The sequence below is a fragment of the Fundulus heteroclitus genome, chromosome 7 (genome assembly GCF_011125445.2).
Source record: "Fundulus heteroclitus isolate FHET01 chromosome 7, MU-UCD_Fhet_4.1, whole genome shotgun sequence".
In the NCBI taxonomy this organism is placed as follows: Eukaryota; Metazoa; Chordata; class Actinopteri; order Cyprinodontiformes; family Fundulidae; genus Fundulus; species Fundulus heteroclitus.
This window is the reverse complement of record NC_046367.1, coordinates 35,706,806-35,722,597: the sequence shown is the minus strand read 5'-3', so window position 1 is coordinate 35,722,597 and position 15,792 is coordinate 35,706,806. Positions and strand designations below refer to the sequence as shown.

General features: G+C 37.1%; 1 protein-coding gene across 1 annotated transcript in view; it reads left to right on the top strand.

The window, feature by feature from the left end:
- The window catches only part of lrp1bb (low density lipoprotein receptor-related protein 1Bb), a 394,708-nt gene that overhangs the window by 317,464 nt on the left and 61,452 nt on the right, over nt 1-15,792 (top strand). The window contains exons 56-60 of the mRNA XM_036139564.1: nt 4,381-4,564; nt 4,651-4,736; nt 9,414-9,536; nt 13,922-14,103; nt 14,883-15,082. Of these exons, the coding sequence (XP_035995457.1) occupies nt 4,381-4,564; nt 4,651-4,736; nt 9,414-9,536; nt 13,922-14,103; nt 14,883-15,082 (775 nt within the window). The remainder of the gene's footprint in view (nt 1-4,380; nt 4,565-4,650; nt 4,737-9,413; nt 9,537-13,921; nt 14,104-14,882; nt 15,083-15,792) is intronic.

Genomic DNA, 15,792 nt, shown 5'->3' with positions numbered 1-15,792 from the left:
TTAAGATTGTATGTGCTAGATGGAAGGAAGATTTCCCATGGTTTTCACATTTTCTGCTCATTCATGTGCAGAAAGCTTGTTGTGCTATTGTATTCACCCCCTCCTCCAACTTAACTTTGAAATCCACCTAAATAAGACACATACTCCACCACTAATTACATTTTTAAGTAAAATAAAAAAGCCAGATATTCAATTTTGCTTTAAGTCAAGTAGTGTACATGCCAAACATGTGGAAGAACATTCTGTAGTCAGCTATCATTTAAGAAAACCTGTTATAGGCTGAAAAAGGCGATGCTGGGGTGGAGTTACACCTTCAAGCAGGGCATAGATCCTAAACATTTAGCCAGAGATGTACTGGAAAGGTTTTGAACACAGCATTTGTTGAATGGCCCAGTCAAAGGCCAGGCATAAATCACATTGAGGGTCTGTGACAAGACTTGAACATTAATCCATCCAATATAACTGAGCTTGAGCTGTTTTACAAAGAATATTTGGAGAAAAAAAAAGAAGTCCTTAAATATGTAACGGCAATAGAAACACAACCTAAATAATTTGCAGCTGTAATTGTGACCAAATTGGAGTTCCAATTAAAAAAACAATGAAAGACACTCCTTTTTTCATAGAAAACATAAGGAAAATATCCTTCTAGCTCACAATATGCCCTTTTTTAGTGTTCTAGCAAGTAAAATCCCAATTCAAAAGTCTGAGGTCTGTGGTTTTGATGTGAGAAAATGAGATATAAAGGGGGTGTGAATACTTTTGCAAGGCACTGATAGAAAACAGATTACCAATTACCCATCAAAAGCTAGACTTAAAGAATCTAATCCAGGCTGAGAAAAGAAAGGCTATCTGAAAGGCTCTGAAATACAAAATCTAACAGCCTCTTAAATGTGTTACTGCACAGATATGATATGCCTCAACTTTGTACAGTGTCACTTGCATTCCAACATTCAGGTATATAACTAAAGTGATACTTTTTAATAATAATAATAAAAAAAAAACTATTCTGACCTGGAGTTCTAAGCGATTGCAGCAATATTTCCATTTCACTTACAGGTTTAATCGGGGGCTCATATCAGTAGTGGTGTGGACATGAATGATTAATGACTGATAATAAATCAAGCCTTACTTTGCACATCATTTAAGAGATAAAGATGGGTTGGAGCATATATAAATGTACTGTCTCACTTTGTAACCTTGAAAGCCTTTAGGGGGAGGTGGGTGGGTTAACAATAAGCCAACAACTGTCTGATCCACCTCGCTTGCTCGCTGTGCCATGCCTCTGTTCTGCTTCTGGCAGCACAACGGCAGCATTTTGATATGAGGGTTAGATGCAGGTCAAGGCCACAATCACTGGAGTGTTTTGGTGGTCATCCCGGTTGTCAGATTGTGGCAGTTTTAAGCATTAATTTCTGAATTTTATTGTTGGGTTGCTATGCAAGTTGGCGTTTACTGCATCAGAAATTGCCCAAAAGCACAGGAAAGCGCTTCTCGCTTGTCATGACTGGGGCAGATCTGGACAGAGAGCACATCAATGCGGACCTTTAGCTCAACCATTTGTGGCCTGAACAGGGAGATCAGCAGAAAGGCCATCAAGGCTATAACTCCGGATAAGAAAAGGATTTACAGTTGGTGCAGCGCAGCTGATACAAGCACTAAGTTATTTTTGGTTTCGCACTGGTCACTGAGGTGGTCACTGTGTTGAGATTGAATCACAGAGGAACACGATATATATATATATATATATATATATATATATATATATATATATATATATATATATATATATATATATATACTTTGCGTATGTGGAATTATTTTTATTGTTTTTACAAAAATTGGCTTTTTTAATGAAGGTCTGTCCATTTTTCACTTGCCACAACATTGCAGTTTCTTAAAAACCTAATATGCTGTTACCATTCTACAGAAAAAAAATAGTGTGACACATAACTTGTCATCCTTGTCTTTTAAGCAAGATTTATTACAGTCAACTCAGTGAGTATACACAAAAATCTTTTTAGCTTCTTTCACAAAGTATCCACCAAGTCCAAACTAAGGGCAGTCCACCCCACTGTCTGAGTGCTACTGTTCATTAAAATCAATATCAAGGCTCTGATTAGAGCACACCAGTCTGCAAGTGGAGGTCTATTGCTGTATCATGACAGCAATATATGAAAGAGCTGGTCCATGTAAAGCTCTAGAGGTTAAGAGCAAAGCATTTTCAAATTAATCCTAAAACTGAATGGTAGCTCTTCTGTTTGAATTCACTATCTCTTGGGACTCCTAGGCTATGAGGGGGCCATAAGCAGCTGCAAAGTTAATTTATGCCTCAGGCCACCCCAGCAGGCATATATGGATAAAAAAGAAAAATCTAAGAACAGATCCAAAGATTTCAACCACATCCCTCAGTCTATTTATAATGATTAAGTGTGTCAAAAGCTGAGGAGAGGCCTATAAAGTCCTCAGGAGAGGACTGAGTATTAATAATAAATTCAGAAATGTTCTTTTGAAAACTAGGTGAAGGCAAAATGGACAACAATTGAAAAAAATAAAGATGTATTTTGCAGCTGTCATGATAAACATGAACAAACGTTATACAATTCGTAAATATTATACAAGTATCTATGTATTATGTTATAGAGGCATATTGTTCCATTCGTACCCTAAAGCAAAACATTTTCAGGTAAAATATCCGAATGACCTTTCTTTCCTAATGGAATAGACAGTACCATCTTTGGCTGTGAATATTCATGTCAATACCTTTAAGAGATAAAGGAGATGAGCAGTGTTTTCATTAAAATATCTTATAACATAACTGGTTAAAGCCTTCATCTTTATAGAAGTCCTATTGTTCATTAATATGTTTTTTGGTTGGTCAGAAAAATTCAATGGATGGGAAACTTTATTTCATGTCATGTAGATCACATCTATTGTTTTATAGGTGGACACACTTTTTATATTAAACACATTGCCAGTTATAGAATGATTAGAAAAAGACACATTTTTGGTATATTTGTAAATAATACAGGTTTAAAGTTGTCATGTAAGTAATGATCTATCAAGTCTTGTTGTTTTGTGTGCCCCCCCCCCCCCCCCCCCTCAGATATTTCAGGATACCATAGTCCAGTCTAAAAAAATTGCCTTATAACTTAAATTTCCCCCTGTCTTGAATTGTATCCTATGTGGCTGTTTAAACTTCCCTTGTAAACTTAAGTCATTTTCAAGAATATTGAGCAGAAAACACAATTAGATTTGGGTTTGGGAGGGTTGTTGGTGTACAAAACAAAAATCTGCCCTTTGAGCCCAGCTTGTTTTCTCCAGCTAGAAGCCAGCCCTCCCCGAAGTGTCAATTTGTAAATGTTTGTAACATCTTCACTTGGCTCTGATCATATTACTTCAGAGTAGCTTCAGACGTTATTTTAAATTTTTATATGTACTTTTTTCAGTCTACATTGTTGTTTTTGTTGTGTTTTGTGTCTATTTTGTTTTAACCTAAAGTTTCAAAGAACGATTTGTAAATGAACCCTTGTTGGCACAATATTTGAGTCCCTCTATATCATATATATTAAATGGTCCAGACCAGAGTCTGGTCCATACCACCCTGCAAGTTCTCGTTGTTCACTCTATCTATCTATATGGTAGCGTATGATTGGATGTTTTTTATTTCAGTTTTTCTTCCCATTTTACCTCTTTTATTTACATGCAAACTGATCAAGGTTTTATGAAGATCCCAATGAATGCCACACATCAAACTGCTTTGTTTGTTAATAAAGTTTTAACTCAGGACTGTGTGCAGCTTTCCATCAAAATTCAGAAGGTACTTTTTCAGGAACTAAATAGAATGGCAAGAGAATTGTTTTGCAACTGATGATGCAATAAGTGACTACTGGAAATATCTCACTTGAGTGTAAAAATGAACATAGGCGGCGAAGATGAAAAAAATAGCAAAAACATTCTGGTGGACCATATTTACCTTATTAATGTCTTGAGGTAAAATAATAAAATTCTCTGTCTAGAAATTATTGTTAAAAGCAAAGTAGAAAATAGCAGGATTATAAAAGTTATTTTCTTTTAACATCATGGTTATAGTGAATGCATTTATTTCTTTAACTGAATGTAGATAATTGAGTCTTTTAGGCAGCAGGGAATTAACAATATAGCCAAAAATGCAGAGAATGTGGTTTAAGTGCAATGCTCAAAAATGTGGAAGCTGCAAGGAAATTATTTAAATGTTTCAGACTTTTAAACTTTTTAAGTTTTAAGTTCTTCAAATTATTTTTGTTTCATTATATTTGTATATGTTGTCCATTATAGTTTGGTGTCTTAGGTATGATCCAAGCATTTCTTTATGTTTTTGTGTTTGTTTATTTTGATCATCAGTGTAAATGCTGGCCTGGTTTCCGCCTGAAAGATGATGGGAAGACTTGTGTGGATGTTGATGAATGCTCCACTACCCTTCCCTGTAGCCAGCGCTGCATCAACACCTATGGGTCCTACAGGTGCCTGTGTGTGGATGGCTACGAACCTGTGGACCGCAACCCCAACACATGCAAGGCTGTATCAGGTCAGTTTGATTGTTGTTGTCTCAACTTGAAGAATTTCCTCATATAACATTTTGAGTCCCTTGATCCCATGCATTCTGTATTTCAGCTGAGGAGCCCTTTCTCATAATGGCAGACCACCATGAGATTCGCAAACTCAGCGTGGATGGTTCAAATTACACCATCTTAAAACAGGTAATCTATTGCAGCACTATTGCATATGATAAAGATAAAGAACATCCTTTTCATAAAAGATTTTTGTTAACTGTCATTTTATTTTCCAGCTTTTTGCCAAACAACCAAGTTGCTGCAGATTCTTTTTTTTTTTTTTTTTTTTTTCAAACTCCTTGGGATTAATCGTTTATCTCTGTGATGGTCAAATAAAGTTGGTAAAATAGAAATTAGTTGTTAATAAAGTTACATTTTGGCCCTGGGTCCTTCCAATTAATGATATGCTGGTGTAACCCATCATATGACGCATAGAATGGAATATAATAGAATAACCTTTATTGTTGTGCAATGAAATTGAAGGTGCTCACACTGAGCTGCCACGGCAACAAAACAAGTAAAAGCATTTGATAAGATTTAAAAGGGTTATTTTTAGAGAAATAAAAAAGAAGTATAAGATATACACTACAGAGTGCATGATAAATAAATGAAAGGAGATATATATCCATCCATCTTCTTCCGTATATCTGCAGTCGGGTCGCTGGGTAGCAGCGTCAGCCTTAGGGAGGCCCAGACGTCCCTCTCCCCGGCCACTTGGGCCAGCTCCTCCGGGGGAACCCCAAGGCGTTCCCAGGCCAGCCGAGAGACATAGTCCCTCCAGCGTGTCCTGGGTCTCCTCCCGGTGGGACGTGCCCGGAACACCTCACCAGGAAGGCGTCCAGGAGGCATCCTGACCAGATGCCCGAGCCACCTCAACTGGCTCCTCTCGACGTGGAGGAGCAGCGGCTCTACTCTGAGTCCTCCCCGGATGACTGAGCTCCTCACCCTATCTCTAAGGGAGAGCCCAGACACACTACGGAGAAAACTCATTTCAGCCGCTTGTATCCACAATCTCGTTCTTTTGGTCACGACCCAAATGTCATGATCATAGACGAGGGTAGGAACGTAGATCGACTGGTAAATTGAGAGCTTTGCTTTTTGACTCTGCTCTCTCTTCACCACAATCTCCCTCTGAAATCTCTGTGAAAGGGCAATTCACTGACATGCTGGCAAAGCTGTTGAAATACTAATGCAAATTGCTATGAAGACTTTGGTGACTGTGATGCTATTAAAACCTACCGGCAGGAAATACACAATAAAATAACACACATGTTAGGAAGTCATCTGCTATTGGGGAATAAAACAATTTTTTGGATTCATGCCTGAAGGATGGCCACAGAGAGATAAATATCTGTTTGTTATTCTGCTGGTGGTAGACAAGAAAGCCATCACAAAAATATGGCTCTCACAGGAAAGCCCAGCTCTGAGCAAGTGAATGGACATCCAACAGACATTTACAGGACAGAGAGAATGACAGCAGATGTCTATCATAAGCGGAAGAAATGGATGGACTATATAATACTATACAGGCCAGGCTTCGACTTTACTATTCTTTACTTAGAGACGGTGTAATAACAATTTGCACTTCCCATAAATAAATGTCCTTGTTTTTTTTTTTTTTTTTTCTTTCTTAATATTTTTTTCCTCATTTTTTTCTTTGTTTACATAAAAAAAGGACATAAAGGCTGAAACTTTGTGGCCACTAACTGAAATGGATGTGCATGGTTCATTGATTGCTGAACGTTAATAAAAAATAATAAATAAAAAAAATGCAAAATGAAATAGAAATAAAAAAAGCCTACCCTTGACACTTAGACTACGTTCATGCTGTAGATAAATGAAACCCAAATCCAATCTTTTTGCCCGTATGCAAACAATATCCATCTTTTTCATGGCAGTGTGAACGGCCCATTTTCAATCTTTCCACGCCCCCCCCCAAAAAAAAAAATTCCAATTTGGGCCACTTCTACACTTCTATGTGTGATACTAATTTGGATACATACTGGATTTTTAAAACAGAAGTCTGATAGTGGTTGCAATTAATAGTAGTGTGAAGGACCACCTCAAAAAAGGGAATAGACTATCAAGACCTGCAGTGTGAATGTAGCCTTATTATCATCCCCTAGTAAAAATATGTAAAAACCAGTTAAATCAATTCACCTATTGTGCTAGCATAGTTAAATATTTTAAAAGGTCCATCCTTAGAAGAAGGGAAGTAAAAATATTTTGTCAGATCACTGTAAGGAAACTTTGGCACAGTTTTAGTTTAGGCTCATGCCACTGCAATAAAATATGACTTTATGTATTTAAATCTTTAAATCACATATTCAACAGAGGTGCCGGTAACTGTGGAGGACACTGTAAATTCAATAGGCATTTTTTCAATGAATAAAAATGGTGCATACCTATGAGTAAAGAAAAAAAAGTGTTCTGTCCAATTAAATCTTCACTGTTCTTCATGACTAACCAACTGCAAAAAACGAATGTGGAAAATAACTGGCAATTTGGTTGGTGCAGAGCAGCGAGGTGAATCCACTTAATGGAGAACCAGTGGAAGTGATGTTTAAATCATTTTTAGGTTCAATGCTGCTCCGGGCTAGGCTTCAATCTAACCGTTGATTATCACAAAAAGTAGGATGTGATTTACTAGAACTCACCTCACAAGTATCCCACACCCATCTCTTATAATCAAATTAGCCTCTTCACTCGTCCCCTGACCTCCAATTACCCAAACGTAAATTATCACACTTTCTTTTTTCAAAATCAGCTAACCATTCTTTGTACTTTTCTGTTCGCAAAAACATCTCTATGGTTTTTCTCCTATAAAAACATCAAATTGGGTATTTAGAGATTAAGCAGAAGACTATATAAATTAAGAAAATTGCTTCCAAAATTGTTGTAAAGAAAATGAGAGTTGTGGGAAAACAATGTGAATGAATGCAACTTTAGAGGTGACAAATGAATCAAGGCATGGGTTACACAATGAATTTCAGTGCAACAGTGCTGCAATTTTTAAGCTGGGTGACAGTTACTGCTCCTCTTTTTTATGTTTTTGTCATTTTATAACAACATTCAACCCATTTTGCACTGGTAAATCCTAAAAAAACATTCCAGTGTCAGTGTGAGTTGAACTTTTATAGCACTTTAAAACACTTGCATCAAAGTGCTGGGTAACAAGAGCCATTAAAGTAATCTGACAAGAGCAACGAAACAACAAACAAAACAAAAACAAAAAAAATAGAGCCATGATTCGATAAAATGATGTTTAAAAATCACAGAAATTAGTAAAACAGAGTCCACCTGTGTGTACTTTCCTCTCAGTGTAAATAAAGCTGTTCTGGTACCCACCGTGGATGAAGCTGTGGAGAGGTTCAAAGCAGGGTTAGGTTTTAAATTCATGTGCCGAGCTTTGACCATCTCGCAGAGCACAACCCAATCCACGGTCAGAAAATCAAAACAACAGAGATCCTACAAAAACATGGCTGTCCAACTAAACTAACAGACTCGGTAAGGAGGCTCAGGTTAACTTGGAGGAGCTTAAGGGATCCACAGCACAGGTGGGGGGGAATCTGTTGACACGACGTCTTGTGTTGACCGTGCATTCTGTAAATCTTGGCCTATGTACGCCGTTGTTAAAAGAGGCCCGTATAAAGTCCAATTTGCAGTTATGGTCTGGCCATGTAGTGAACACAGACAACAAAGTCAATGGAAGATGGTCCTGTGAGACCAAAATCAAACTTACTTGGCCGACATGCAAGCTATCTGTGGTGGAAAGTGAACACTAAACATCGCCTTTAACACGGCAACCTCGGTGTAAAACATGGTGGTGGCAGCGTCATGATGAGGGAATGTTTTTCTTCAGTTGGTTAGTAATTTGTGGGAGAATGGAGAGCTTCCATTTTGAAAACCTTGTAAAATGACCTCCTTAAATGTTAGGTGATAAAATGTGAAGAAGTTCAAGGGGTGTGAATAATTTAGCAGAACTGAATTGATACTCTTCTCCCTTTAAAACTTTGTAAATTGGTAACAAAAAATAAATAAGTCATCTGAAATGCCACTGCGGCACACATTTAATGACACAAAATAGCCTTAGATTAGTTTGCTTTGTTACTTCTTTTTTTCTCTAAGCTCAGTTGAAGGCTTTCAGCCCATAGATTTTATGCAGTCCTCAGGGCGAATTAATAACAAATGCAGTCCAATTCTAGAAGTGCTGATAAAAGCGAAATGTAGGCTTCATCTCCGTAACAGATACTCGGAGTGCAGAAAGGTTCCCTAAGGACCTTTTGCGACCTGTCTGAGGGTGTTGATGATCTGATGAAGACATTTCATTGCACCTGTCAGATTGTCTGACATCTGTTCTAGGCTCCTACAGTGTGAGACAGTAGGGTGGGGGCACTTGTTTAGTGTGTGGCACTGTCTGACTGACAGCGGGCTCCTATGAGCTAAACACTGAAGAAAGGTACCTCACTTTGCCGCTTTGATCGGACTTCAGCTTGCTCTTCAGTCAATTCTGAAATGACTTGTACTGCTGAAAGCCTTGAGAGCTATGAGGCATCCACCAAAATCAATATTGCCCGTGCTGCAAAAATCCCATCACACATAAAAAGAACATGGTTCCATGTTTTGCTTTTTATTAATGCAAATTTAAAATACCTTTTGGTTGTGCAGAGTAAAATTTATGTTTTTTTTTTTTTCTTTTCGTTTACTAAATATTGGATTTTTATGGTTTCAGTTAGAGTGGCAGCCATAGGGAAACTATTTTTTTTTTTATTCAGATAAATACACAGATACTGTACTTTAACATGCTTTTTTTTTTATTCGTAGGGCCTGTACAACATCATCCACCTAGATTTTGACTACAAGAAGGAATTCATCTACTGGGTGGATTCAACCAGGCCGAGCGGTCGAAAGATCAACAGAATGCGTCTAAACGGGAGTGACCTTAAGGTAACTGATGAAACATAGCTGCTGTAACCGATTATCAAGTGTTGCCTTGTTTAACTTTTGATATCAGTCATCATGTGTTATTTTCTCACTCCTGCTTTAGTTTGTAGCGTCCCGTCATTAGTCTAATTATCTGATTTTGCAGTTTAACAACATTTTCTGCTTTTGACTGGGACATATGGTTGAAGGAGCTCATTATCATTGCTCAGCTAAAGATAGGTGTCTTTTTTCTTTCTTTTTTTTTTACACAGGCTGCAATATAATTCTTTTTTATGTCATCAGGAAGAAGGGTCTCGCTTGCTTAATGGCAGAGATAGAGTGCCTGCAGAGATAACTAATGGCTGTCAGATGAATGCGGCATGCATCGTGTTACAAATTCATTCTCATGTGTAGTCACCAGGTTGGGTAAGGATAGCGGATTGAAGCCCAGATAGAAGGGATGATTGGACATCAGGATAACACTTTGTGGGTCCCTGTGCCACATCCCATTAGCTTTTGTGCATTGAGCATTAGGCTTATTTAGCTCTGTTACATCCACAGCCTTAGTCTGAGCCACTGACACCGCTTAGCAAAGTAGCTGAAACGCAGCTTCATGAGCTTCTGACATTGGGTTAATTAAAGAGTCACTGATACCACTTGCACAGGTTAGCTATATGAGGCAGATCATAAAATAGAAAACCTATATGTACTTTTATTTTCAAAGATCATTTGAGTGGTATTTAATGAGAAAAATAGTTAATAGAGTAATATTTATTTTTAAATTGGAAACATTTTGATCTTGCATTTCAGCACATACATATAATTTCATATCCGCCATATGTAACCTAGAATTTGTTTTACCCATGTCCATCCTTAATATTCATTGGGGAAAAAAAATAGTTTCTAACTGATTTCTGTTTTTTGTGATTGAAAATCTATAAATATTACCCGCACCCTCTTTGTACTGACAAAATAGGTAATTCTCTGCAGTTGTATATGCACCATTCTCAGGATGATCTCTTGAGCATGTCCAATCCACTACACATTAGTAGCATGTTCCTACAAAGATCCTACCACTTAGACATGTGATCTCACCACACCCTTAGCGTTACACAAATTACTCGCACTCTAAATGAACATGCCATTTTACTACGATTCTTCTGGTGGTCTCTGCGCCACCACCAACAGTTTCAGCTTTTTGCTGCGGAGGAACGCACCAGCGTTGTAATCAGCTCGTCAATAGCTGCTGAGGATCAACATTAAAATAATGTGAATTCTGGGCAACACTCTGTGCACGTTTGTGAGTGTAATTACAAGGAATTATGCACTATCATAGACCGGATCTGAAATAGTTGTTTTTCTTATTTTATTTTCGCTTTTAATAATGTAAAATAACTTAAAATAACCTCCATCCACTGCCTGTGCCGTTACCTCCTCCTTGTTGTCCTCGTCACCAAACGTGAATTAAGGGCTTTTCTTTGACAGCCAGGGAGGTACACACATTTAAACTGCTGCCTGAAAGCATCCCAACTTCCTTTGGACTCCGAGGCACCATCACATACAATTCTTGGAGCAGTGTGAAGATTTGCACTCTTCTTGCCAGCTTTGGCATGGCATGGTGTGATATTTATTGCTGTGGAGGAAAGTAGTTTATAAATACGCTCATATTGCTGCCACCAAACTCTTCCATCCTCCACTCAGGGCCTTGATATGCTGCTACCACAACAATAAACTAACATGACCTCGCAACAGAAGGTTGGTGCATCCTAAAAACAGTCTGTTCAACTCTTTTGGCTTTATCACCCTTAACGAAGAGCCCACAGTATGCGAAAAGACCTCACAAATACCCTCCATATTCTAGTAGATTATTTTTAACATTTTGAAAAGGTCATAATCAAGAGTTAAGGAGGTCTTAATATATTTTCCTTGAAATGGCTGAATGAAAAATAACTCTACTTCCCACAGTAGTAATTTTCCCACACAGATCCCTCAACATGCTTTTTTCTTATGGTTGTTTTTGAAGTCATTTGAATCTTAGCCTTTTTCACTGTTTCATGTGAAGCAGTTACTCTGAACAATTGAATGAGATTAAATGGAATGAATTAAATCAACTTGGAGGACTTTGAATAAAAAATTAGGTCTGGCACCAACACATTCCTTTAATTTATTTGCTTACAGGAAAGTTAACATGTAAATAAATCTATGCATTTAATCGCACTGTGGAATTGAAACGCACATGCCGTCAGCATTGGTGAATAGCAGGTATTCAAGTGCAAGTGAATGTAGACAATAATGATCTACAAGCTGGAAATGCGTGTGATGAATAAAATATAATAGCTGTAATAATTAAATTTATCCTAAAATCCAATCACTGTACAGACTGACAGAGAGAGAGCATGAACAGTTCTGAATTTAAAACTAAATAACAGAAACCTCATGCTCTAAAGTATAAAAGTATTTTTTATAAACACATTGCAAGATTTAAAAGTATATAAAGTATAAAACTGCTGATTTTTATAGAATGTTTTAAAGAACTTTTGAATGTAACCAAACCTGTATCTGTATGATTGGATAAAATCAAAGCCATATGTTTTAATTAAGTCATGAAAGAAGTTGCTGTTTATCATATAATATAAGTTGTATATCTTTTTATTGATGTACCCACTGACCAAAATGTATTGTAAACTGGAAAAAAACGGTACCTAGAAAAGAGTCCTGCATTATAAACAATACCCATAGATTTGTTTCTGATTGGGCCAACACAAAGATTTCTCAATACCAGGTGTAAGAAGCATGGCATGATAGTTAAAAGGAAAGAGATCTCTCAAAATCGTCACAATGTTATTGTGGCAAACATACCAATGGCCTTGGTTACAGACTGCAAATAGGAATTTTCCAGTGAGTACCATTGGGGCTATAAGCCAGAAGTCGAAAAAACTGAATTTGACTGTAGAAGAGCCACAAGCAGGGCTCCTCACATGATATGTAAATAAATAAATAAATAATAATCACAGGAGTTACACAAAAACCAAAACCACACTGAGAGAGCTTTAGAAAGACCTTGAACTTGCATGCCCCAATATAGACAATGAGCAATGCACTTATTGTCACTGGACTCTACGTCTACTAAACACACTAGAGACCAATGCTGGAGAAAAATTATGTTGACAATTGTTTTTCAAGAAATGCATTGGAACTTTGCTTGTTCAAATGTTACAGATTATAGTTTGGTCTGGTTAGACAGAGATGCATTTTTAGAGGACAAATGGCAATGAAAATGGCTCAACAATCTCTAAATCAACAGTAAAGCTTCATATAACTGAAAGGAGGGATCAATGGAAGGATGTCCCATTATATCCTTAGTAAGCATACTCAGACTCTTATGGCATCACAGAGAAAGAAAATACTCAGTCAGACTTTTTCAACACAGAAAAATTGAGAAAAACACAAAAAAATCCTAGTTAAAATCAAGGATAACTTTCAGAAAGCGTGTTTAATACTGTTCCCTTGTACCGTTCCATTTCATCACATTCACACAAACTAATATCTTAACTTAATTGTTTTGCCCTTTTTGGGTTTTTACCGACACCAATCATATTAGGACTATATTTACTGAAAAAAAAACATGGATTGTTCCATACTTTTTTTTCATTGCAAGCGATACATGAAAATCCTGTCTTTACCTCGTTTGGAACGCTGCAGTCTGCCATCATATTTCAGCAGGGAAGACTTGTGATTGTGGAGTCTAATTTTTAATATTGCTCCTTGACCTTATTAAACAAGTGTAAAACCACAGTGCTTTTTTCCCCCTCATGAGACTAATCAAGTAATGACGCTATATGAAATCCTTCTGCATAGAGAAAAGTAGCACTTGCTTCATAGGCTTTACAAAATGACACGTTTCTATGAAGATTTGTCTTCAACTTGGAAGTATCTGTTATAACACATGCACATTTCATTTTAAATATATACGAAGGGCTGACCTTTTCTTTACAAACCAGAGTTAGAAGTAGGCTTTTTATCTCTGACAGTGTTCTGTATGCAAATGCACATTAGAATAAACCTGAGACTTCTGGTCTGCAGCCTTAGGCCATTGCATCACCCTGCAGTATTCTCAACAACCTTTTGTCATGCACAAGATGCATGTTTAGCTGTTACCATGGTGACATAAAAAGACAGCATCTCAAAACCAGTTCAGTTTAAGAAGTTAAGAGACAGAAATGCAGCAGATAATATAATACTAATTTGCACGGTGTGTACAATTAAAATATATATATTTTTTCTTATTTGTAAAATCTGTACTGTCATCAATTTAATTTTATTAATCCCTTTGGGATTAATAAAGTATTTATGAATTGAATTTCAAATTACTTCTACCTAACTGAATAGATTTTTAATTGTTTTATCAGATTGTCCACAGGACAGCAGTGCCCAGCGCTTTAGCTGTGGATTGGATCGGAAAGAATCTGTACTGGTGTGATGCAGAGAAGAAAACACTAGAAGTGTCCAAAGCCAATGGCCTCTACCCAACCATCTTGATCAGTTCTGGTCTCAGGAACCCCACAGATCTCGCTCTGGATCCCCAGACGGGGTAGGAATATTAAAACTATAGAACTTATGATAATTTACAACTGTAATCAGTCAATCTTAAAAATGACTGATTTTAAAATGTTTTTAGAGCATTTCAAACTTGGATTTTATTTTTCAAATGACTCTTTTTGTGTAATATTTATTATGTATTTGTTGCATTATTATAGAATACCACTAGCCATTTATTTATTTACATATTCATCAGCCATTGTCTGTTTAGGGGATGGGGTGATTTGTCGAAGGTTATTCCATTTAATATTTTCCAATGTTAATTTTTACTTAAATTGATTTATCTGATGCATATTTTGTAGGGGAGTCCCGATACCAGTTTTTTCGAGTACTTCAGTTTAGATACCTGCCGATTCCAAGTACCGATACTGAGTGCTTAATAAATTGGTACTTAAAGAGCACAAATAACTTAACAATATCATTGACTAGTAAAAACGAATGACCATCCAGGGTTAGAATTTGGTTAGAGCTTCAGTTAAAATAACCTCTTGGTGTATAGCACCACTACTTGGTATAGAGTGGTATCTAGCCTTTGGGTTGCAGCGTAGCCAAGCCCAGGAGGAAAATTGGTATCGGTTCGGAGTATCTGGTTGCTTTTACAAGTATGACTATGAGTACTTGACGCTTGGATCGGGCCCGATACAGATACCAGAATTGGCATCGGGACACCGCCAATATTTTGAATTGCCTTCTTATTTTGAACTGTGCTTTATTTCAATGCTGCCTTCTGTGACATACAGCTCTTCTCAATTCTGCAATATTTCTGACTAGGTATGTGTTCTGGGTAGACTGCTGTGAGCCCCCTCAGATTGGGCGTCTAGGCATGGACGGCCGGGGGCAAATGGTTATAATTGACACAGAGATCTATAGCCCCACTGCTCTCACTATTGATTATACCAACAAGAGACTGTACTGGGCAGACGATAACCACATCCTGTTTGCCAACATGGATGGCACACAGAGACGCAAAGGTGAGAGAAAATGGTGCAATAACAATAATAATCATTTTAAATTTAACAGTTTAGACATATTAAGGAAATCTACTTTGAAATATTATCACTGAGTTGTAGCAGCAACTCTACTTTATGCACAGTGCTTTTTATTTATTTTATTTTATTTATTTTTTCATGCTGCAGCTGCAACCTCAATGTGTTTTATTAAGATTTAATCAGGCAAGAACTGGGATTCGATATTTGAAGTGAAAGGAAAATGAAGCGTGGTTTTTAAAACTACATGTTTGATGAATAATATTCTGAAAAGTGAGGTGGGCATTTGTATTCCGGCTCTTTTTATTCAATAGCTCTAAATAAAAGCCAAATTGCTTTTCAAAGTCATCTAATTAGTAAACGGATTCTGCCTGTGTTTCTCAGAATGAATACAGCTGTTCTGTGAATGCCGCAGAGATTTCTTACTGAGCATTAGTGAATAAAAAAGTATTTAAAAGACCAAGGTCCATACCAGATAGGTCAGGAATAAAGGTGTACCAATGGGTTAAGTTTGGTTATCTCACGTAATACCAATCAATATATGATCTGGAAATAGAAAGAGTATGGCACAACTGCAAATAGATGAAAACACATCATTCCCCTTAATGCACAGGCTGGGAAAGAGCAGATAACAACCAAGAAACCTCTGACTCTGGAGGAGCAGAAGAGTTCTACAGCTCAGGTGGAAAACATTT